The following is a 23,045-nucleotide window of genomic DNA, read 5'->3' on the forward strand; positions in this document are numbered from 1 at the left end:
GAGATGGGCGATGTTTGTTTATGTACAGTATGTGGTGTTACATGTGAGAGTGCACTGAGATAATGAAAGTAGACTTATTTGCAAGTGTATTTGCATGAGATGCATCCTCAGGCGTGAAATAAATCCATCCAAAGCCCAACTTAAACTCAAAATAAAAAGTTAGCTTCCAGTCCTGACCATGCAAACCATTTGAAAAAATGTACAAATACCGAGTGAGGAAAAGCTGCACGCTGTCAGACGCTCTGTCTCCTCACCGTGAGTTAGCGAGAGGCAGAATCGCAAAGGCTCAAAAGACCGGCCAGCATCGTTAGAAAGTCAGTACCGTCGAAGCCAATGCAGAAAATAACAGTAGCACCGTATTCACACACAACTTAGACTCAAGACCAAGAGTTGAAAACAACACTAAGAAAAAGACCAGTTTTTACATTTCAAGTTACAATTCTCAAGCAGAAGTTCTCTTCTAAGGAAGAACTGTAGAGTAAAAAACGTTGTGCTGATCAGAACTGTAAAGACCTTGACCATAACTAGGCATTTTCAAGTTCACTTGTTAAAGAATGTTGCTTTTGTTGAAATGTCCTGTGAGGAGGTCAGTTAAATCATCACAGATTTGCAGCACATAAAAAAAAAAAAAAAAAGCTGCAGCTTGTAAAAGTTCATCAAACCCATCACAGACGTTCTTCTCACTAATCAAGAGCTAGTATGTTTACCATTGCTTGGCAACAAAATCAGCTGCTCTGTGTCCTTGCTCCCCTCATTGGTTACTGAGAAAGTGTTTAATATTGATTGGGTTTGGCTGCAGTGCGAGAGGTTTAGGACCAGGTCTGTGTACTCTATGCTGGACCTATTGCACCCTAAACCAGTACTCCTGTAGTCTAAGACTTTATGCACCTACTATTCTGTTCTCTCAATGATGACTGGCAAATTACCCTTTAAACGGCATAGTTTGGAGCATTAAGATCAGTTCTGGAGACCTTTGCCTCAAGATGTAGATAACACTTCTAACCTTTAGAGTTAATCAGAGTAAACACCAGCTGGTACCCAGAAGTCTACTTGAAAATAAAAACTGTGTATTCTGAATATTTAAATGCTTTAGCAGGAAATCACATTATTTTCTCCTGGAACATTTTTTTTTTTTCCTTTTCAGTACTAGAGTTACGGTATATTCAGTTGCTAACCTTCACGTCTTCACAGCTGCTTCCATCTGTGTTTCTTCATTAGCACATTATTTATATGCAAGTAAACACCACCCCGTGTCGTACAAGCCACCAAAATCCATCTCTCACTATTTTGTCTCGTTGCAGATGTATTTGTTCAAATTACAGTCAAATGTGTTGTAAACATAACAGTAATTTTATGTTGAATTCTGTGGACACGGGTTTCGGAAAAAGCATATTTTACATCAAATATAAACGGATGCAATTAGAAAACACACATCATTTACACTGTGCTCAGTGTTCATTTGATCGAGACTGTAACAAATTCAGTCAAGCAGCAGGATATGATTTGTGGACAGAAGATCTAATAAATGAACAGACTTGTGATGACTTGATTATACTGCAGCCAAATGCATTTTTTTTTTTTTTTTTACTTTCAAACATTACTAATTTTCACATCACGGCTGGAAAATGCCCCAGAGGGAGTCTTCAGAGGAGGACTTTTAAATGGCACGATTTAATGAAACCTTTTCCTGGGGTTTAGATAAATGCGTCTCTGTGAGGCGCGCTTGTGTGACTGTGTTAAGATGCCCAGTGGCTACTCAAAAACAAAAATGTGAGAAATAAAATTGAAAAAAATGTCAGAATCGCAGCAATTACATGCTGCAACGTACATGCGTTGATTCTTGTACTATATCGGAAATAACACCTTTACAAAAGTCAAGTTTACTTCTCATAATTTCCACCTAGCTTGCTAGCCAGCGCGTCGCCATTTTGAAGTGATGTCATTGACTATGTCACAGAGTCGGCTGGATGCTTCGGCTGCCACAATAAACCCACTTGGTTACGCTTTTGAGCCGTGTGGAAACGGGGCAGTGGTACCTCTACGAGTGAAGAAGTGTTGGAGCCGGTTTGGGGAAAACAGCTGAACTGAACTGAGTGAAACAGTAATGAAAAATGCAATATGCATAAATATTATTCATCCGACTGCAGCTGTCGTTTATTTAGAATTTTGATTTGCTGCTGTTGGAGACATATTGTTCATGAATAAAAGCTGTGAACCGGCATAGTTTATATGGACCAATCCAAATGTTTACTCCGATCTGAACGTGTTTCAATTCCAGGCTGATTAAAAAAGTCACCCGTGGGGATTTCCCGGATGGACGGATTGCACTCTGCAATAGCAATAGTAAAATATTCTGCACGTTTCTCAAAAAGGAGATGACTTGGAGACGATAACAGAATTGAGGATAACACCGGTGGATTATATAATGTGTGGAGATGTGGCAATGCTTCGGAAAACGTGAAGTCACAGTGAGAAATATTTGTTCAGTGGTTGCGTCTGCTCTGGCTGAGTAATCAATGTTAGGACAGATGTGAGTTTTATATGGATACTTTCAGGCCTGAGTGTTTATGATTGTTGTGCTTCCTTTCTAATTCATTTTCTAGCCAAGCTGTCATCCAGTTACTATACTGCAACAGTGATATTTAGGCTGCTTGTGGATCTCTGCTGGGCTGAGAATTGGGCAACAGGTGTTTATGTCTTTGATATCAGTATCTAATAGTTGTGTTTCTATGGCAGGTTTAGTTGAAAACAGACTTTTTAAACTTGTTTTTGTAATGCTACCTATCATCCCCTGCCTGGCTGCTAGCATGGTTTAGCGTGGACTGATGCCTCTGTGCCGCTCGGTAGGACGAAAAGTTTAGACTTTAGTCTGCTGTGAACAAGCAGCTTGTCTGACTTAAATGATTTCTCCTTAATGTAGTCGTCCTCCATGAAATGCTCACTCCTCCCCTCCCCCGGCATTGGCACCATCGGAGGGCTCTTTCTCTTCTGTGCCGCTAACCGGAGCATCTGTACTGTTTTCCGCTTCTGGAGCAGTTTATAAAAACTGACTATTTTGCCCTGTCTTTAATCTCGGAAAATTATTTTATTACATCCAGGAGCAACGCAATAATAACCTCAATTTGTCTCCTGAAGTCCGATTGCTCCTCTGTGTCCATCTTTCACTGTCTTTTGCTATATCCGTGTTTCACTATATTTAACGGCCTTTATGTTTCACTGAGCGTTTTTCACTAAACATATCTTTCACTATCTGACTGAAACCATCTTTCTTCCACTATCTAGCTTTCATCATCTGTCTTTCTCTAGCTCTCTTGTGTGTGTGTTATATATATTTTTGACAAGAGTGGAACTCCGTCTATGAAACGCTGTTTACTTGACTGAGTGCTTCATTTCCCCTTTACTGTTTTCAGTACTGCATGCAATTGAAATCATAATTATTCAAGTTTTAGTTTTGGGTCAGCACAGTGAATGAAAGCACCTTTTGTGAAACAGAGTTAACGTAATACTAAATAGTGGAAAGATGTTATGTGTTAGTTTGAGAAGAATAAAGTTACAACAGTGGAAGGCAGAAGAATAAGGAGCATCTCAAGAACTGGTACAAGAAAGTAATTGTTACAGAAGTGACCTGTTTGCTGGATAAAAAGGGATTCGGGAAAGAGTAAATTAGAAATAAATCAGTCTGAGAAAATTAACTGCTTTGATGACCCATTTAAGAAAGTAAAAACTTGGCACGGCCGACTGTTTTACTTGAGCACAGACTCTTCAGTTAAGTAGGTCTGAGCAGATTTGCAACACAAACTTGGTGCTTGGATGAGAAAAAGTCAGACAAAGGCAGCTGTGGGAGAAACTGGGGAAAGAGAAGACGTAAGGCAGTGAAAAAGAGACTCACTTTGGCCAGCTGTGGTAAGACCAGACGTTCTGTTGCTGACTTGAAAACTGCTGTGGGCTGCTTTTGGTAGCTCTCCTCTGTTTTCTTTTCTCTCTGGAAGAAAAACATACAACATTCGCACGCATGCACACACGGGAGATGGAAGTTTTATGTATGGCTCAAGTAAAAAGTGGTTTAGCCCAATTAAAATCAGGATATATCCACATGCCTGTGCATATGTTTGTTCAAAGATTTTTCATTGTCAACAACTCTCAGCATTTTTGTAAAAGAAGAAGCAGAAATAACAAAATGTGATGAGAACTGTATAAGAATCTAAATGTCCTTAAAACTTTTAAGTGAAACCGTAAGAAAGAACGTTCCTTAATAGTCGATCTTCTTACCTCATACTGTCCAGGACTTGGGGCATCTATTGATCCTTTGTTGTTGAAAATGTTGCGTTGTACTGTGGAGCCAAAGCCTCCCTTCCTGGTTTGCCCTAAAAATGCCTTTTTAAAGCTCTCACGGGCCAAACCCTGCTCAAACACATTGTAGGAACCCGGACCTGGACAGAGGACAGACAAGTTCACAAATTTCTTCTTTTCACTGACCTGAGATGAAACGGTTTAAAAGACCAAACTTAATTTCCCCCCTGGATTCTTTCCCCAGTTTAGGAGTGCCCTCATGTGAGTAGGGTTTGAAATCTTTGAGTAGAAATTGGAAAACCAGTCATCACAGTGAATCTTCTTAATTGTAGTAGTCTTACACATTTTAGATTCAAATCACCTGTTACCATTCTTAACTATTATAGAGACAAAACTGAACACATCTGCAGGAAAACACAATAGGAAAACACAATAAATATTTCTGCTATCAGATGTTCAGGAAGAGCAGAAACTTTGTCGTCAGATCATTTCGTCACACATCAACCATTGCAAACTCAAATTGTGAATAATTGTGAATGGGTAACTGTGTAACTGTGTAAGTTCTTTGGATATGCATATTTTTTTTTAAACTGAACACAAAAGTGCAACAAAATTGAAGGGAGGCCCTTACAAACAGTCGCATGGCCCACGTGGACCGTCAATACAAAACACGTTAAGTTTTAATATCGTTTGTATTGTATTTCAAAGGCTTAATGCAAAACCACACACAGTGACTCATACTATAACAACGTAAGGGTTCACTCGTGGGAAACGCGCAAACACACACTGCTGCACATGACAATTCCCTCTCATGTCCTTTCAAAATGTTAATACATGCTGCATAGAACACCAGGTCTGATAATTTCGACTTAGATTCAGTGTAATGGACATGTCAGAAAAATCATGTATCAGTGAGATTTGAGAAAGAATGGATCTTAAGAAACAAGCAACAGATAATAGTTCAGTCGGATCCATGCTAAGAAACCTGTTAAAGAATTCTGTGCGAAGCAGCAACATTTTCTACCTTTTGTATAAACACATGAATGCTACAGCCCTACTGAAGAGAAAACTGGACAGCACTTAAAATATAACTGTGCGGATCAAAGAGCAAAATCACTTTGAACAGCATCCAAATTGGACGGAGCGTAAAGTAGCGAGGATGCACATGTGTGTGCGCACACAACTGCGTACACGCTGACCTGGTATGGAGGCTTTTTTGCGGTTAGAGGGGAAGCGCGCTGCACTGATGCCAAATGGGCTTTTCTTCACTTCCTTGGACCTCTTCAGCAACTCCAGTGCACAGCGTGGGTCGTTATACGTACCGACAGGCGGTGACTCTTCTTTCACGAGACCAAACCTCTAACAGAAAGAGATGAAAGGGAATTACACAGATAATGGAGAGAAGCAGAAGGTGAGGTCTCCAGCATATGCTGGAATCTTTGCTATATAATGACAAATAGCACTTTCCATTGATAAAACAGAGATTGGGTTGGTTTTCTCAACCCATCGCCCATCTGGAGCATAAAAACGAATCCATCTGTGAATGTCTGCTTTAGTTGCACACTCGGCCTTTGATCAGTCTTTATTTTATTTCTCACAGCTGTGCCTTGTCTCTGTCCAGGTCAAGATCCCCATGCTAACATTGCGCGTACAACCGAAGACGAACTTTCGTAACGCTGGTCAATATTCCAAGTAAAGACTATGTTTTGCAAGAATGTACAATAATATAGTGAGGGAAAATTGGTTTGAAGTTGCTACAAATAACACATACTTTTATTATTACTAGCATTGGATTGATGCACTACTTGTACTTTGAATCTATAATAATCTAATAATTATTTAGATACACCACCAGGTGACTTGCTATCTATGACACCACGCTCCTACTTTCTGTGTAGAATGACAGAGCAGAGCGGTGTAGACAAAGAGATGGGGTAGACAGAATCTTCACTGCAAACATAATGACGCACACAATGAGGTATGTAATGTTCTTTGACCATTTCGCTGATATTAGAGCTGATTCAGCATTGTAACTGCTTGGCAGCTGCACTTCCAGGGTACAAATGTGTTCATCTGATTGCCTATTATAAAAAGAGAAAGGCAATCAAGGGACCGAAGTTGAGAAGTTGTCTTCTCAGTCAAAATTACTGAAGGCGAACTGCGCCTCTGTGTTACGCTAAAGGTCTCTTCAGCCTCTCCTGACAAAAGCATTCAGCAGGTTGTTAGCGAACACAATGGAGGATAAAAAGAATTTGATTCCTTCGAATGGCCGCAAAGCCACATTACCAGTGTATGTCTACACACAGACACACGAACTTTTGTTGTGTGTCTTTGTGATAAATTTCCATTGACATGATATACTCGCCAGCCTTTTACCCTACCCTAATTGTAACCATTAACCTAAAGTCTTAACAGGTTTTAACCCTCAAAAAGTAGTGGAGTTCAGCCAAAATACACACACGGCATCAAAACGGACCCACATAGTATAGGATTCCATGAAACCTAATAAAAACAAGATCACTCACACAGTGAGCCAGCTCCCCAAGATTATGTTCAACTAAAAGAATGGTTTTAACTATAACATATATGTTGGAGGCACGCCAACCATTGATTTTCACTTTCCATTTAATCAGGATGCAGCCTATGGAAAATTAGTTGTAGGGTAATGAATATTGTGTTAGTAATGCACAGCGGAGTTATTGAGCTTTTAGGCAACAGAAGAGGTATGGCTTTAGGAGGAAATCGAGAGGAGGGGGAAAATGACAAAGAGACAAAGTGTTCGGGTAAGAGACTGAGCGACTTTTTGAGAGAAGAAAGGAGACGAGCAGAAATCACAAGGCGAGCTGTTCCGAGGCCAAACCATGTTATATTTCAAAGTCTGTTGTGGCGGTGGGGTTTGTGGCCATCTGTCAATCCCGTTCTGCCCCACTGGCTTCGGTAAAGCCTTATTAATGGGCACATTTTCTTTCTTGAGCTGATACACTGAGGGTTGCTGGCACTTCACACGGACACTAAAGGGTAAGTTACTTTTTGTTGTGCTTCCTGTTGATCCGCTTCCAAAGACATACGATAAGAAATGGCAGAGGAATACTTTTGATGCAAAAACGCAATTTTGCACTCTGTGTGTTCAGCAACATAAGGTCTCAACAACTGTTAAAGTGGAATAATGAGGCCACAGATAGAAGGCATTATAGCGGTAGCTTAATTGCTCTTATGCACTCCTGGCTCAAAAAAAAAAAAAAAAAAACTACAGTCACCCCTGGGCAGCACAACGAAGGCAGAGCAGCATCCTGCAGATTAGTGAAAAAAAGCGCTCATCCTGAAGCTGTGTGACTTCAGTTTCTTTGTGTTTGGGCATTGACCACATGATGTCATGACCAAGAGACCATATGTGCAAAATAACAGTTCCTGATAAACTTTTACGTCAGGCAGAGACTAAACTGTCACTGTGTACATTGCTGCCAGGCAACAGTAAAGTCTGATCAGATGGTACAAAACAAAGACTCCAGCGTTTATATTAACGGTCTGTTGATGACCAGATAATTACTTGCAATTGGAGAAATGTATTTGTTTTTCATTATATTTTTCCTCTAATGAGCGGTACTCTGAGGGCCCATTACTGGCAGGAATTTCAGAGCCAATGTGTGAACAGGGTGAAACTGATGTTGATAAATGGTTGATAAATCCTTTTCCTTGTTAAGAGCCGGGGTTCCCAATTCTACGTAAATGGCTTCCTTTACTCCTCTTTCAAACTACCTGTCTTCTCTTCTCATTTAGAACTGAAGGAGATGCTTGGGTGAGTGGTGAAACATCTTCAGGAAAATCAATCAAGTCCAGATGTCTTATTTTTGCCCACATTTGTTTGTGGACCCTCTCACATATGTCATCGTCACAATTTACCTTACATGTTTTCTGTTTGTATTCCAAAATGAAATGAATGATCTTGTTTGATGTTGATGTTACTGAATCTCTGTCAGAGAACTGATTTTTTATTTCATTTTGAGTTTCACAGCCTGAAGGCTCTACGCTTATTCAATGTTGTCATTTGTGAATAAAATCAGAAAATGTATACTTATTCTAATACAATTGTGTATTCTACTCCAAAATGATATAATAATATACGTGTTTTAACATATAACAGACGAACCAAGAGAGAAAATGGACTCTGGAAACTGTGCGATGAATCAAGAAATGAAAGGATGGAATGAAGTGTAGAAAACGTGGGCACAAATAAAGAAAAGGAATAAGAACAAAGGATGGAAGGGACAAGTCTTGCAAGCTCAAGGATCCACAATAAAAGGGAAAAGGGGGCGAACAGATGAGCGAACGAAAGGGAAACCAAGGAAAAGCTGTTCCCATAAAGGGTTGGACTGATGCTTTGATACAGGGAAATTGGAAAGACAGAGGAAGGAGAGGAGGTGAGAAGTGGAAGATTCCAACTGTTCCGCCTCTCTTCCCCTCCTACCCTCCCTCCCTCCCTCCTTCCTTCTCTGCCTCCTTCCCTCATTTCCTCTACACCCCTCCACGGGGTAACGGTGTCAGATGGAACCGGACTCACAGGGAGACGAAGATCTAAGAAAACTGTCGCTCTTAGTTCTGCGGAGGAGATTACTTGCGATACACACACACAAACACACACACACACACACTCCTTGGTGGGTGTCAGTGACGACATCAGAGGGTCGACGCGCTTACACAGCATGTGGCCAGGGAAATTAGGTCAGAGCAAACTCTGACACACACACACACACACACACATATGAACACACACATCAAAAAAACTCCAGAATCTTGCGTCGGTTGTTCTCAACAGGAAACAAGAACAGTGTTTTATATTCCAGTTGTCATGAAGTTAATTTTAAGGGATCTGTGTGTGGGAGGAGGGGGGGGGGGGGCTACACGTAGGGTACATTTGCCTGCATGTCAAAACTACTTGTGAACCTGTCTTGGGTCTGTCTGCAGCTACAATTCACACACAAATATGTCTGAATTTGTGATTGTGCGCGCGTGCGTTCGTGTGTGTGTGTGTCGCAGCGATAATTAAAACATCAGTCATAGTTTCACAGGAGTGAATCTGCGGGCCACTGCCCCAGAGGGGAAGAGGAGAGCTATTCCTGAAGTGTAAAACTACACATTTGCTCATCCTTCATCTCTCCTCCTCTGAGCCTCTTAATAAACCCATCTTTGCCGCCATCTGAAGAAATCCTCCAAACCCAGTAAATCAATTAAAGAAGCCGAGAACGGATCAGTGTAGTGGATCTGAAACTGATCTTAAGCATTTCATATTAAAATCCCGTCTCCTTTGAGAAACTGTAAATTGAATATATTTGTCTCCTGTAGATTATGTCTAAGAAACCATTTCAGCATGGTCTGGTGCTTTTCTCTGTGCACGGGGTGTTATGTAAGGTAATGAACAAAGTGATGAACAAAGTATAGATGTCCAATTGGTTGTTTTTCTTGAACGGTACTGAATCAGGAGAGCAGATGCTATGAGTTTTGTTTGTGAAAAGCAAAACTACACTATAATCTCTATACAGTGTAGGATTGTGCAGCGCTGTTATGAATTATTTCATGGTCCCTGGTACCTGTCGTTATTCTGTAAAGCGCACAACCTCTTTGAGCCACAGCTTCTTACAATGTTCCCTGCACACGCAGCTTTTTTCAGCCTATTTGCTCTTACGTGTCAGGTGCCAAACCCGTTCCTAATCACAGAAGCACAACTTTTTGTTGGTACCAGTTTTCTACCTCAGTCTCTTTCTGGTTCAGACAGCCCACTCATCCCACTTTAGAGAGCATTGTTTCGCCATGCATGGTAGACGTGTTCCCAGCATTGCAAGGAAAATGCAGATACAAAACACTTCATATTATTAATACTGCCGTCATACAGTCAGACCTTGGGCAGCATGACTGCAGTGATTATTGTCAAGAGCAATGTGTTTCATTCTTTTCATAACGCTGTTGCGGGGGGAAAAAACATACAATTGAAATCGACACAGGAGGACAAAAACACCGGCAAACAATCTGCAATGTACAACCTCATTCGCTTGAGAGTGTTGCAACAAAGCTGCACGCAGAGCTGTACCTGAGTTTGTGAGAGGAAGGCACAAGTGGACTTTGGCAGGTTGCCGCCGGACTTGTCAGGCTTCTCAAACTGACTTCTGATGCGGTACTGGCCTGGACCAGGAACTCCCTGATAAGAAAGAGAAAGCACACCCAGTAAATCAAAGAGGAGTTTTACGTCGGGATGCATATACTGTACTTGGTTTGGTAATATAAATGTTCAAGAGGCTGTGTAAATGACAAGAGAAAAAGAAAGTCTCAGGGGAAAATACTGAAAGGAGAGATATGATAAGGAGTTTGAGGTTGAGGAGAAGAGGCATTATGGTGATGAACTAAAAGCAGAGAAAAAAGCAGCTAAGTCACTTACGACCAAAAAAAAAAAAAGACCCTGGATGAAACACTACGCTGAATGTGTTGTGTGTTTGCGCATTTTATTGAGACAGCTATGTCATGTGCATGCTCAAGACTCAAGACTACTTCCAGTAATTGCAGTAATTGTTGCAACTAGCAAACCAGACAACACCACTAGAGTCCTCACTTCCAGAGATGCTGACGCTGAGATGAAAGGCACCACACAAGCTTTCTCACACTCAGGCGCATTTCCACATTCCCTAATGCGACATTTTTGTATTTGTGGTGAAACCACAAGGTTTCAGGGCACGAGGTGATTTAACCAGGTCTGCAGTAAAACAGCATGGATTTCTGCGGTGACTGTTAGCCCTGTGCGGTAAATTTCAGGACAATATGTCTTCCCCCATTCCTTAGGACAGCTAAGTCTTTATTCATCAGCATTGACTACAGTGCCCTCTCTCAAGAAACCTACTTCTTGGCCTCAGAATCAGATATTTCGCATACACTATGCTGATGTATAGCAAGGCAGCCACTAAGATTGAATTTAAGAATAAACCATTTGTAAAAACACAGCAAGGCTCCTTGTTCTGGCCATTTTCAACCCTGCACTGGAACAACTTGGAGTCACATACAGTGGTATGGAGTTTGGGCATTGACCACATTTGGAGTGGCCTAGTCAACGTACTGACCTGAACCCTCCTGAGATTCTGTGGCATGACCTTAAAAAGGTGGTTCATGATGGAAAACTCCTCCACAGCTCTGTTAAAGACTCACTGCAAGTTATCGCAAACGCTTGACTGCAGTTGTTGGTGCTAAGGGTGGCCCAGCCAGTTATTAGGTTTAGGAGGCAATCACTTTTTCACACAGGGCCATGTAGGTTTGGAATTTTTCCCCTTAATGATGAAAAAACTTCATTTAAAAAACTCTGTTTACTTGTATTATTTATGTCTTATATCTAAATTTGTTTGATGAAAAAAAGAAATACAAATCACAAAGGCAAGCCAACACCTATTCATACCACTGTATATTTTGCTTTTCACCATCTACTGTAATGTTTAGGACACTCATTCATTCGGCAAGCTCTTAACACGAGCCTGTGGATGCAGCAAGAAACCCCTCAACGGGTTCATTACTCACATTTCATCACCCATGAGGATACATAAATAAATCTACAGGCTTAGTAGATTTTACTCATATCACTGCACTGTGCAAATATGAGGACTCGAATGCGGGTCAACAAGATTTAGAGCTGGAGACCGTCTTTCACCATTCAGTGCTGTAATTAAAGTTTCTGAATATGTCGAAAAGATTTATTACTGCAGGTAAAAAAACAAAAAAAAACAAAAACAACTGTCTCCAAACCGTTTGTTACACTTAAGTTAGACGTATAGTACGCTTTAAGACAAGGTGAAAAATAAAACAAGGTGTGTGCTGCGATGCGTAACTTCAGTGGAAAGGTCTCTGTTGGGACGACATCGTCGTGTCGTTTTGCCATTAATTTTATATTTCCCCCCACACATTCACTAGGAGCCGTTTACAACCACAGGCCTTGACATTATTTCTGAAACACACTGAACCCTTGTTTGTATGCAAGTCCATTCGAATACAGTACAATTAAAACCCATTCACATGAACATGTTTTGCAACCAATGTGTAATATGTAACACATACTGCAGTTCTATATGTTGTGCTGTGCCATGGTTTTTTCCTCCTTCATTTTCACCCCTGGGAGCTGTGCTGCTTCCCCTTCTCTATAAATAACATGTGCAGCGGACATAAAAACATTGTGCACGATAACATGGACTTCACAACATTTTAAAGATGAACCCACAGGGTTCATATTTACAGGGTGACATCAGGCAGACATTGGTGCATCTCCATCTGTTTTGCTTTAGTTTACACAGACAGACACAATAATGGTTTGCTGAAGTGGTTTCCGTGTCATGTCAGAATGCCTCTTTAATAGGGGAAGTCCTACACAGGCCGTTAAGCTCAATGGGACACCAGGAGCCCGAGCCATTAGAGGCAGACTGTCTGTAAAGGTGTTTGTCCTGAGCGTCCCCACTGTGGGAAATGACCCATCTGGTCAGCGATCGTATGTGTAGGGGAACACGTGTGTTGAGGTGCCAGGTACTAATGATGACGGATGGAGGCTTCCAACCACACGATGGTGCGCACACACACACAAAAAAAAAAAGGTTCCACAGAAGGCAGAAAGAAGAAAGTCGCAGGATAAATTACATGGTGTCAGAAATATTTTGTTCATTTTAGCAGTGATATACAGTACATTATGCAAAGAGAGGTAGAACACATGAACTAAAATGTCACGTATAATGGATAATGCACAAAAAAGTAAGATCTAAAACAGAGAAGAAAAATGTGCCTTGACGAAAAAAAAAAAGATACGTTCTCATTTTTTTTATTTATCAAATCCGGTCCCGCATTTCTCCGACCCCGCCTCACCCACTCTTACCCACCGATCAGTGAAATAAGGCATCACAAAGCATTACTCTGCCACCACAGTCAAGTTCATATGCAGGTGAGTATCTTCCCTCCACTCATCCGGCTCCAGTGCACCACTGTGTGTTGTATGTGTGTGTTGGGAGCAGCTTGTGATTAAAGCTGATGTTTTACTGCCCTCTACGGGCAACAAGAGGAACTGGCGTGTCATAATTTGGAGAGGGAACGGGGCTTGAACGCTTTCATCTACCGTTGTCTGTTTGAATTCAGAATACATTCAAAGTACTCTGCTCTCATTTTAAAACAATGTGCTGTAATATGACTCATTTTGAATCAGCAGTTTTAAAATCCCTTTGTGGCAAGAAGAGTTCTTTAAAGTGCAGAGAAGACAAGCGATACACGGTTTAACTGTGTAGGAAATCTAGTTGGTCTAATTGCTTTAAGACATCGCACCATATGAGGCAGTGAAGTTACAACAACATTGTCTTACATGCTACCACAGGCAGGCCGCGTTCATATCTGAAGGTCAGAGAATTCAGTAACTGTGGGCAGAAGCAGTGGATCATTTTTAATGATTCAGCGTCTCCCGTGGGTTTACAACTTATTTGCTGTGGGGAAAACACAGGGCAATCATTTCTGTTACTGACCTACATCTATTCCTCACACAAGACACCAAGATAAGTAAAACTAAACATTTTAATGTTAGGGCGAGGATGACGGTTAGTGCGGATATCGTAGAGGCATGAGGTGATTGAACTTAATTAGTTTTTGGAGAGCTTGTGGTAAAGCAGTTAGAGAAGCAGGCTTCACTGGTTACAGTATGTAACCTTAACCTTAAGCAAGGCACCCAACGTCCCCCAACCTGCTCCCTGGGAGCTGTGCAAGTGGCTTCCCCATTGCTCCAAGCACACCTGATTATATAAAGGTTAAAAAAAAGAAGGTGCTTGAGGAGTAAAATAGTAGGTGACGCCATTTTGTTATGCCCACCTGTCAATGTGACTCTTGAAATAAGACAATAAAATACAACTGGGCTGCTCAAATAATTTACGTGAATCTAAAATTATACTTGTGGTGGGTGCAATGTTTATTGGAAATCACAGATGTTTAATATTTAAAAGTTGAATTTATAGTTAACAAAACACAGCTTTCTTACAAGCCTTGCTTGGTATACCCAGAAGCTGCCTTCCACTGGACTAAATAACATGTAACATGGAAGGAGTGTGACAATTACAGAGTCAGTGCGTTTACATGCAGAGCTTAATCGAGCTATGCTCAAAATTCGACTTTCTCACTGCAGTCTTTGTCCCAGTTTACATGCAGTGCAAGAAAATCGAATAACTGTTCTCCTCCTCCACACTAGGTGGCGATACGTGTCTTTTCAGCAGGATACTACCACTTTAATACGGCCCGATTTTCGGCTGGCCTGTTAAGTGATATAATAAATAAGAGTTGTTCATGTGGCACACCGACATTTCAAACAACAACCAGACGGATAATAGTACATTTTTTTATCATGTACGTAATGTTCGCGCTACTTCTGATGCAGGTAAGATCCGCGCTAACCCTCAGACGGCTCCGTTTCTCTTCTTCTTCTTCTGCGACCGGCTTTCTTGGACGTTTTTGTTCCGGGTCACACGCCAGTGCAACGGTCATGGAGCATGCGCATACGCATTATCCGATTGAAAACTCCGATTCAATCGCATTATCTGAGTGTCTCAATCGGATAATGATAACTCCGACTTTAATCGGACTAACGTGTTTACATGAACTTAAGTTCTGCTGTTATAGTCCAATTAAGGCAATAATTCGTTTTTTTCATGTACATGTAAACGCACTGAGTGACAAAGTTTTTCTAAGTTGTCCAGAGCATTTTAGTGTCTTTGACTGTTCTGTTTGTAACAGAAAAACTCTGATGAACCAAACACTCGCTGGAAGGAACTCGCTGGAGAACATACAGAGGAGCATTCAGTGACAGTTATTTCCTCAAGAGCTGATGGAGACCAACAAAAGAGCTAAGAGGAAGTGAACGCTGAGTGATTGTTGCTCTGCGCCTTCTGGGTGTTTGCTAACATGTTGTGCATATTAACTTTCCTCGCTGTTCAGAGAATTACTTTGGGGGACACCCCCACCCCCGGGTGCAAAGCCGACACTGATCCCCGTCCTTTCAACCTATCACCATTGATCAAACGTTTATGTGCGGCATCGCACGCACACAGACACCCGGCATCACAAACACATACTCGCCTTCTTTTCTTCTTGCTTGGGCACCAGTTCGTGGTAGCGAGGGATGATAAGCTCAGCTCTGCCTTTCTGCTCCTTTTGAAGGTTCACATTGGTGTAGCGCGTTTCTGGGAGTCTGAGACAGAGAGAGGCAATGGCAGTGTCTTTCAAAACAGACAACACAGACAGAGAGAGATAACAGCAGAGAGAATAGGAAAAGTGTTCGGAAAACGTACAGCATAGAACAGAAGAAACTAGCGGTGGTGAGATCAAAAATATTGAATGAGAGGCAAAGAGAGATGTGTAATGGAAAAATAAATAGGAAGAGATAAACAAAGCAAAGAAAGATGGGCCAGGGGAAGAAAGAATAGTACAGTACAGAAAAAGGTCTTCTTCTCATCGTGAAATCTGAAACACATGCACCAGGAGCAAAGACTGACTTTTAAGGCATTTTTAAGCGATTCCCCACGTATCACTGACATGCCTGTGCTGGTGTGCAAATGCCTGCTGCACCTGAGTGTAAACAGTATGTTCACATGTACATCTTCCGTTCTACTAGTCAAAGTCCTGCTATTTAAAAAAAAAAAATGTCAAACATGATGCCCTGGCTGAAGGACCACAGCAATCTTTAACTTTGTTGGAACAGCTTCCCTATTCAGCACACATCTCTGTAAGTGCTCAAGAGCAGTGAACTTCCGAGATTAGATGCCCCGGAGCATCTCATCTAACAATCCCCCTGGCTCTTTATCCCTGCTGCAATGTGTGAATATATGAAAACTTTATTCCAAATGCATACATTGATGGCAAGCCATCAAATTTAACTAAATACCAAATTTAAAAAAAAAAAAATATGGATGATGCGACGTACATGTTTAGCAAAGGTACTGCTAACTTCAGCTGTTCCTACACAGAACTTACAGTAAATGTTAGCCTCTTCCTTTTAGAGGACTTCACTGAATGGAACTAAATACAAGAGAAAACTACTTTTGTTTGTTTGTTTTTGCTACAGTTCTATATCTGGTGCAAATATAGACTGAAGTCAAATAACACTACTGCACTCTTGAAATTAGTGGTAGACTAAGAGGAAGTAGCAATAATTTTATATTCTGTCTTTTTGTTACTCATTAAACTCTCCATTAGTGTGTGTAATACTCACATCTCTGGGTAATATTGTGCTGGACCTGGTCCCAGCTGCACTGTCGCCTCACTTCTCCTCCCTGTCTTGTTGCCAAAGTGGATGCCTTTATACTTCTGTGCCGAGCTCACCTCTGACTGGAGGAAGAGAAAGAACAGACGAGAGAAAAGAAAGCCACCGAGAAGTGAGCGAAAGAGAAGATTGGCCAAAGAAGAAATTGGGAGACAGAAAATAAGAGTTGGGAGACGATGATATAAGAAGGCGATAAACTCGTGAACCGAGAAGTATCTGGTTTCTCTTCAAGCCCGGGCTCATGAAGTTAGGGTTGAATGTGAAGTTCAGCCAAAAGTCACAGTATAAAATAAATCTAGGAGGAGGCCCTCCTGTCTCTCATATCTATCTGGGTTTTACAGCCTGCTTACTTTGCCTCCGCTTTCAGACAGGGGCCAGTCTACTCCAACGCTGTATAAGACGATCTTAAAAACAATGGTGAACTTTGAGCAGAACTGAGGACACAGTGGAAAATGCTAAAGAGGCTTTTGGTTGCAATTTTCTCACAACGTGTCACTCTCCCTATTTGACCTATAAGGCAAGTTTTACACCTTTCACAGCCTTAAAATGCTTGAAGTTAAATATATAAATAATTATTGTATTGGTAAGCACTGAAATGTATTATTGGTGAATCGCTGCTACAGACACCACGAGTTCTTGTGGTTAAAAAAATAAAAACATGAGTGGGGTGAGTTTTCTTAGTTAGCTTTAACAGTTTCCCTCTGTTCATGCTCCAGACACTGACAGACATATGCTGCTTGTCCCTTAATTTGTAAAATGCCTGTTAAAATGAAACAGGCTGAATAAAAAAACTAAAGAATCAAAGCAGCTAAAAGCCTTTCATCCCGTCTCTAAATTCCCCGTTGACCTAAAAGTATGTGCCTACTCTGCGAGGCAGGTTACGGGAGGACTGACAGTGAATCTCCAAAAGTTTCGAGCTCCGTGTGGCGCCTGTCTTCTGTTCTCAACTTTTACGGTACTGGAGGACGAGATCTGAGCGCGTGTCCCCTGTGATCTGCCAATCCAGTTTGGAGAGGGGGAGATGGGAAACAAGGATGTTCAGATGCTTAGAGTTAAAAAGGAAGGCATAACTGTTCGGCATTGCATGCAGACACATACAAGCACCGTGATGGTATCGCAGCTGGCACTGAGCTCAGAGGCATACATTTCTTATTTATGTCAAGGAGAGCTTCTAAAAGCACAACAAAAACCCAGCTAGGGAGTGTAAACACATTCATTTAGTTCTGCTAAAAACTGAATGGCAGATTATTTTTTATTCAAATGAGAATAAAATAATTCTACCAGAAATAAAAGCCTCCACGGGAAGGTCTGAGTGTGGGCAGGAGGCTGTAAAGAATGACTTCCTGAAGTCTGAAGTCAACATTGTGGGCTATTTAAAAGATAAACAGAAAGATTATTGATAGACAATTTGCCTTCTGCTAAAAACCTCAATCAGTGAATCAATAAATCAAATGGCAAAGATGTGACCTAAGACCTTACACTTTTAGTTGTTTTGTCCTATCCTGCAAAAACAGCAGAATGTCTAGAAGAAAAAGAAAATGCTGCACTCTTGACCTTTCAAATGTGCCTATTCTAAACAGATTAATATGTTCAGTCTCATTGATACAGTAGGTTTTCCACTTCATCGTTTAATCTAATCTAATACCAAACAGTCTAAACTGATACCATATTACTGATACTACAGCTGCTCCTCACTGCATATATGTTAAAATATTAACCAGTCTGTATTAAGCAAATTGGCCATTGCTGCCCCCTATGCGGCATTTCCTAAACCTGTGGACTAATTTATAAGTACGACTCGACGCCGCAAAGCCATTGTTCTGTCAATAGAAACTTGAACCATAAGCTTAGGGTCAGCGGATGAAACCGTTTAATACGTTTTTGTTTTTCACATTCACACCCAGACAGAAACCATAATTATGGTCTTTATAGTTCTGCCTCGTGTCTTATCATTCAAAGGTTGTCCCAGACACTTTGAAGTTACGTCCTCAGACAACCACTTAATTCCGCCTCCCCACACTCTTGAACTCACTCAGAGCGCGGGGCGTGGGGGCGGGGGTGTGTTTGAGTTTAAAGAAATGAGTGTGTGTGTGTGTGTGAGACGGATGAACAGAGGGAACGGAGCGAGACAGAAACTGGGGTTGAACTTTCAAAGGGAGAACAACAGAAGTTGAGGTGAAAAAAAAAAAAAAAAACAACAAAAAAAAAGAGCCATGGATGGATGCATAGCTGATAGCCCTAAATCACAGCATGCCTCTGTGCCTGCGCCCGTGTGTTGACACAACCTCGGCCAACACTCAAGGACGCTGTTGACTTCCTCTGGTCATTAGCAGATGAAAAATGACTTAATTGAGAGCTAGACCAGCGGGCGTGTGCATTATTTTAAGTGAATATTGTAATATAGCTTGAAGAATAATTACTAATGGCTCTCTTTGTTGGCATGTAAAATGGATGAGCGTTGGTGCGCTGTGGCTTTTTTAAAGTGGAGCTGCATTCATTAGCTATGGAAATGGGTTTGGGGCCAACTGAATGAGGTGGGGTGTGGGTCCAGCGGTGCATTAGATCTGCCTAACACTAATGGAGCTCGCCTCATGGCAGAGTAAGTACACTCAGACACACACTCGTATGGATTAATGAAAGCACACATGCGTTCGCGCTGGATCTTCAACAGGACTGTGTTTGCGTGTATTTGTCCTTACCAGCAGCGGACTGTAGTAGGCTGGCCCCAGGGTTGAGTCCCTAGGAGGCGGCTGGTTCTTGCTAAACTCACCCTGGGCATCCTTCTCATAGCCATAGGCCTGGCCTGGGGAAGGAATGGATGGGATGGCTGATTGATGAACCAGTCGGAGACTTCTAGCCTGCAGCGGAGAAGAAAAAAAGCAGGAGAACGGTAGGGAAAGTGAGGTGAAAACTTTTTTCTGATGGAAAAAAAAATGCCCTGGATTACAAAGCAGCTGAGCACTGCCCGGGGCCAATATGGTGTGAGAGTGAGGGAGGGACAGAGATAGAGAAAGTGTGAGGAGATGCAGAAAATAAGAAGCAAAAATGATGGGAAGAAAAAAGAAAAAAGAAGAAGTGTGGAAATGTAGCTGGTACAGTAGCAGATCATCAGAGAGATCAGGGAAAACGGAAGAAAGTTACTCTGCTAACTTTCTACGAATGAAAGTAATGTCCATGGTCATATATGCTATTTATATTATTAAAGAAAGAGCGTAGCAAGCACGTCTGTGGAGAATATTTTATGTTTGTATGTTTGGTAAGGTTTATCTATCTATGGATCTAATCACCAGCATTGCACTATAACAGAGGCTCACGTTGCATTTTGTTTATCCAATGGACAGGGGGATGGAAGCAAGGCAAGACTAAAATCAAAGTTTCTGCTACTAATGCCAAAGGTAGTCTTCCCCTGGTGCGGAAAATCCTTTTAACTCAGGAATTGTCCTGTGTATTCCATATACCGCTAGCGTTCAATGTATTTTAAGATGTGTGTGTATGTACTTTGTACTTCTGTGTTGCTCCCATTGTTGTGCAACAAATCTCCTCACTGGGGACAAATAAAGAGTTTGATGATGAAAGCTATGATATTACTATAGTATCACTGATAAAGCCAGAGGCTACTGGATAGACCACATTACCCAAAAGTCAACACCTTGGTATATTCAGAATTTAATTATTAAGAACCAGATTGTCCATGGACAGAATGAGGTTCATCTCTGCCACCGTCACTGATTCTGATTACATTACAGTATGCATATTCAGCCTTATAAGCATACTCTCAACCATGATACCGCTTTTTTCACATTTATTCACATAAGAATTAAATCAGAACAAAGAGCCTTCCTTAATAGGTTTAAAATAGCAACCTATAATTCCCATACATATGTGTTGAGCAGTTCACAGACAGCACGTCTGCTGCTACTGTATTGTTGTAGTGTGTATTGTTTGACAGAAGGGCACATCTGGTGTATATATATATATATATATATATATATATCACTGTGATTTACAGTACCTTATGTGTTAAAATTAAAGGTGTTTATTGTGTGTTGTGCTGACAAAGATTTGACATGCAATTTGCATTCAAAGCTTAAAACACATAGTGGAAAAGTATCAAATGCAAACTCTAATTTTGTTTTGTTATATCAGATGACCTACTGATTCGCAGTGATATGGAAGTGTCACACAGAAGACAACTTAACTAACTTAAATGAATGACACAATAAGCTAAAAAGGACAAACGTAAAACAAAATCCCTTTCACTGTATCATCAGCCATATGCCTACCATTTTCCTGCCAGGCCTCTCATTCTGTCCTACATTTGCCGTCATGGCCCTGAGTTTCTCTTCCGAGGCAGGCAGCACATTGTAGGCCCCGGGGCCAGGAACGTCTGACACCACGTCCTCGAAACGCTTGGAGCGGTTCCTGAGACTGTGGCCACCATGGACATTTCTCTGAAGAGGCAATTGTTCGACAGAAAATCATGCAAAGAGAGAATGAGACTGTAGTGGGGTAAAAACACAGCACATACACATATGTGCATGTGCCGACACATTCAGCTCTTGACTTATTTGTAAATGAAATGCTTTAATGTAATCTACAGCACCTTGAGAGGTGGGGAGTCATACTGTCCAGGTCCTGGTATACTCCCATCGTATTCAGTGAATATTGACTGCCTGTTGGTCATGGACAGAAATGGAGCATAGCCGTCTACAACGAGAAGGAAATAAACACACAGAAGTGATATATGTTGCTCATTATACAACAATAAGTATGAGTACACAAGATGAGATGCTTCTTCAAATGTAAAATGCAGTTACGTTTTTCATTTAGAGCTTTGAGATAAAAATAAGATAAAAACAAAGCACTGAGTTACACCGCTGGTTATGTGTTTGCGTGCAGTAGATGACTGCAAACATTACAGTGTTTGTGTTATGCCTCCAATATATTTCCTAAGTATTTCTCTTTTGCAGCAATTTCAAGTAATGCAGTAGAGTTAAACAGTCAGTCTTGCTACCTGATTTTTTGCAGATGCTCTGGCTGACATCGTATGATCCGGGGCCAACAGTGGGTGAAGTACCGCTGGCTGACAGGAAGGTGACTACTCTTGGAGTTCGTCCATACATTTTTAAACTCAGCCTGTACCAAAACAAACTGGCAGCTCAGTCAAACTTCATTTGTACAGAAAATGTACAAACCCTCCAAAAAGTACAGTCGTGTCACTTTAATGAAGTACTCCGCTCCAAAGTTAAAACATCGCTGCCGTGCCCTCCCCCCTCGATACGACTGTCTTACTTCTGTGCGCCGTTGCTTGGATACCGCATTGCGTTACACGGCGACGTTACACGGGGACTGCAGCTCTTTTTTCTTTTAATACACAAACATTACTACCTCATTAATATACGACAATACAAATAGAAATAGAATGAACCCAAATACACCAACAATCTATTTCCAGCAACAGAAATTGGAAAAAAAAAAGGAAAAAACTGAGAAAAGTACTACTACTACTACTACTACTAGTACTATTACTACTACTAATAATAAAGGAACATACAGAAACATTATACAATTTGAATTTCACAGCTCAAATGTTAGCAATATCTTATACTCTCGCATGAATTTTCTTTAAATCTTTTTTTTTTTAAACATACCAACTTGAATATTTTGAAAGGTTTATGAATTTAGAAGACAACAAATCATGGAGATTTTATTATTACTTACTTATTTATTATTATTATTAAGTAATTATTACTACTATGATTTACTATTATTATTATTATATTATTATATAAGTATTACTACTATTAATTATTTATCTATTATATACATTATTTACTTAATTACTTTCGTATTACTCTCGTGATGGTGTTTTTTAACACTTGGACTACTTGAATATTTTGCAACTTACGTAAAATTACGTAACCCTTGTCAGAGTTATGGGATATTTGAGAAAAAAAAAATCCCAGACAGCAAAATGCCTTACAATAAGGCTATTAGCTGACGTAGCTTTAGCTGTAATTATTGTGGAGGAGCAATCATAGTCCAATCCTACCATCTAGTGGGTGAAGAAAATGCAGCACAGGTGCATTCATTTATATTTATTTCTTTATAGTTCCTAACTGCTACCATGTGATTATTTCATTGCCCACAATGCATCTGTGGTTAAACAAATCAACCAACCAAACAAACAAACAAACAAAAGACTGGTCCTGCATTTGGCCTAAATGTGCCAAGGAGGTATCATTACTCTTATTATTTGCAATCTCCACCAACGTCCTCCTGCACAGTGCGGTTAAGGTTTGGATAATGAGAACTCAGGGGGAAGCTATCCATGAAACAACCGCCTCTCTGTTGTGGCAGTAAACGATATCTCTATTTGAACTTCCTGTCGCGTCTCATAAGCAGGACATTTGCCTTGCAAACTGCTCTATGATTTGACAAAGACCATTACCTCATT

The 23,045-nt window shown here is 40.9% G+C and overlaps 1 protein-coding gene across 1 annotated transcript in view; it reads right to left on the bottom strand.

Annotated features, from left to right (window-relative positions):
• stpg2 (sperm-tail PG-rich repeat containing 2) overlaps nucleotides 1-21,917 on the bottom strand; it is a 49,036-nt gene extending 27,119 nt beyond the window's left edge. Inside the window, exons 1-10 of the mRNA XM_047592418.1 lie at nucleotides 21,603-21,917; nucleotides 21,192-21,295; nucleotides 20,872-21,039; nucleotides 19,288-19,446; nucleotides 16,538-16,653; nucleotides 15,406-15,517; nucleotides 10,373-10,480; nucleotides 5,490-5,649; nucleotides 4,270-4,430; nucleotides 3,890-3,982 (exon numbers count right to left, since the gene is read on the bottom strand). Coding sequence (XP_047448374.1) covers nucleotides 3,890-3,982; nucleotides 4,270-4,430; nucleotides 5,490-5,649; nucleotides 10,373-10,480; nucleotides 15,406-15,517; nucleotides 16,538-16,653; nucleotides 19,288-19,446; nucleotides 20,872-21,039; nucleotides 21,192-21,295; nucleotides 21,603-21,711 — 1,290 coding nt within the window. The 5' untranslated portion in view covers nucleotides 21,712-21,917. The remainder of the gene's footprint in view (nucleotides 1-3,889; nucleotides 3,983-4,269; nucleotides 4,431-5,489; nucleotides 5,650-10,372; nucleotides 10,481-15,405; nucleotides 15,518-16,537; nucleotides 16,654-19,287; nucleotides 19,447-20,871; nucleotides 21,040-21,191; nucleotides 21,296-21,602) is intronic.
• Between the last annotated feature and the right edge of the window lie 1,128 nt (nucleotides 21,918-23,045).

The sequence above is a fragment of the Mugil cephalus genome, chromosome 8 (assembly GCF_022458985.1).
Source record: "Mugil cephalus isolate CIBA_MC_2020 chromosome 8, CIBA_Mcephalus_1.1, whole genome shotgun sequence".
Classification (NCBI taxonomy): Eukaryota; Metazoa; Chordata; class Actinopteri; order Mugiliformes; family Mugilidae; genus Mugil; species Mugil cephalus.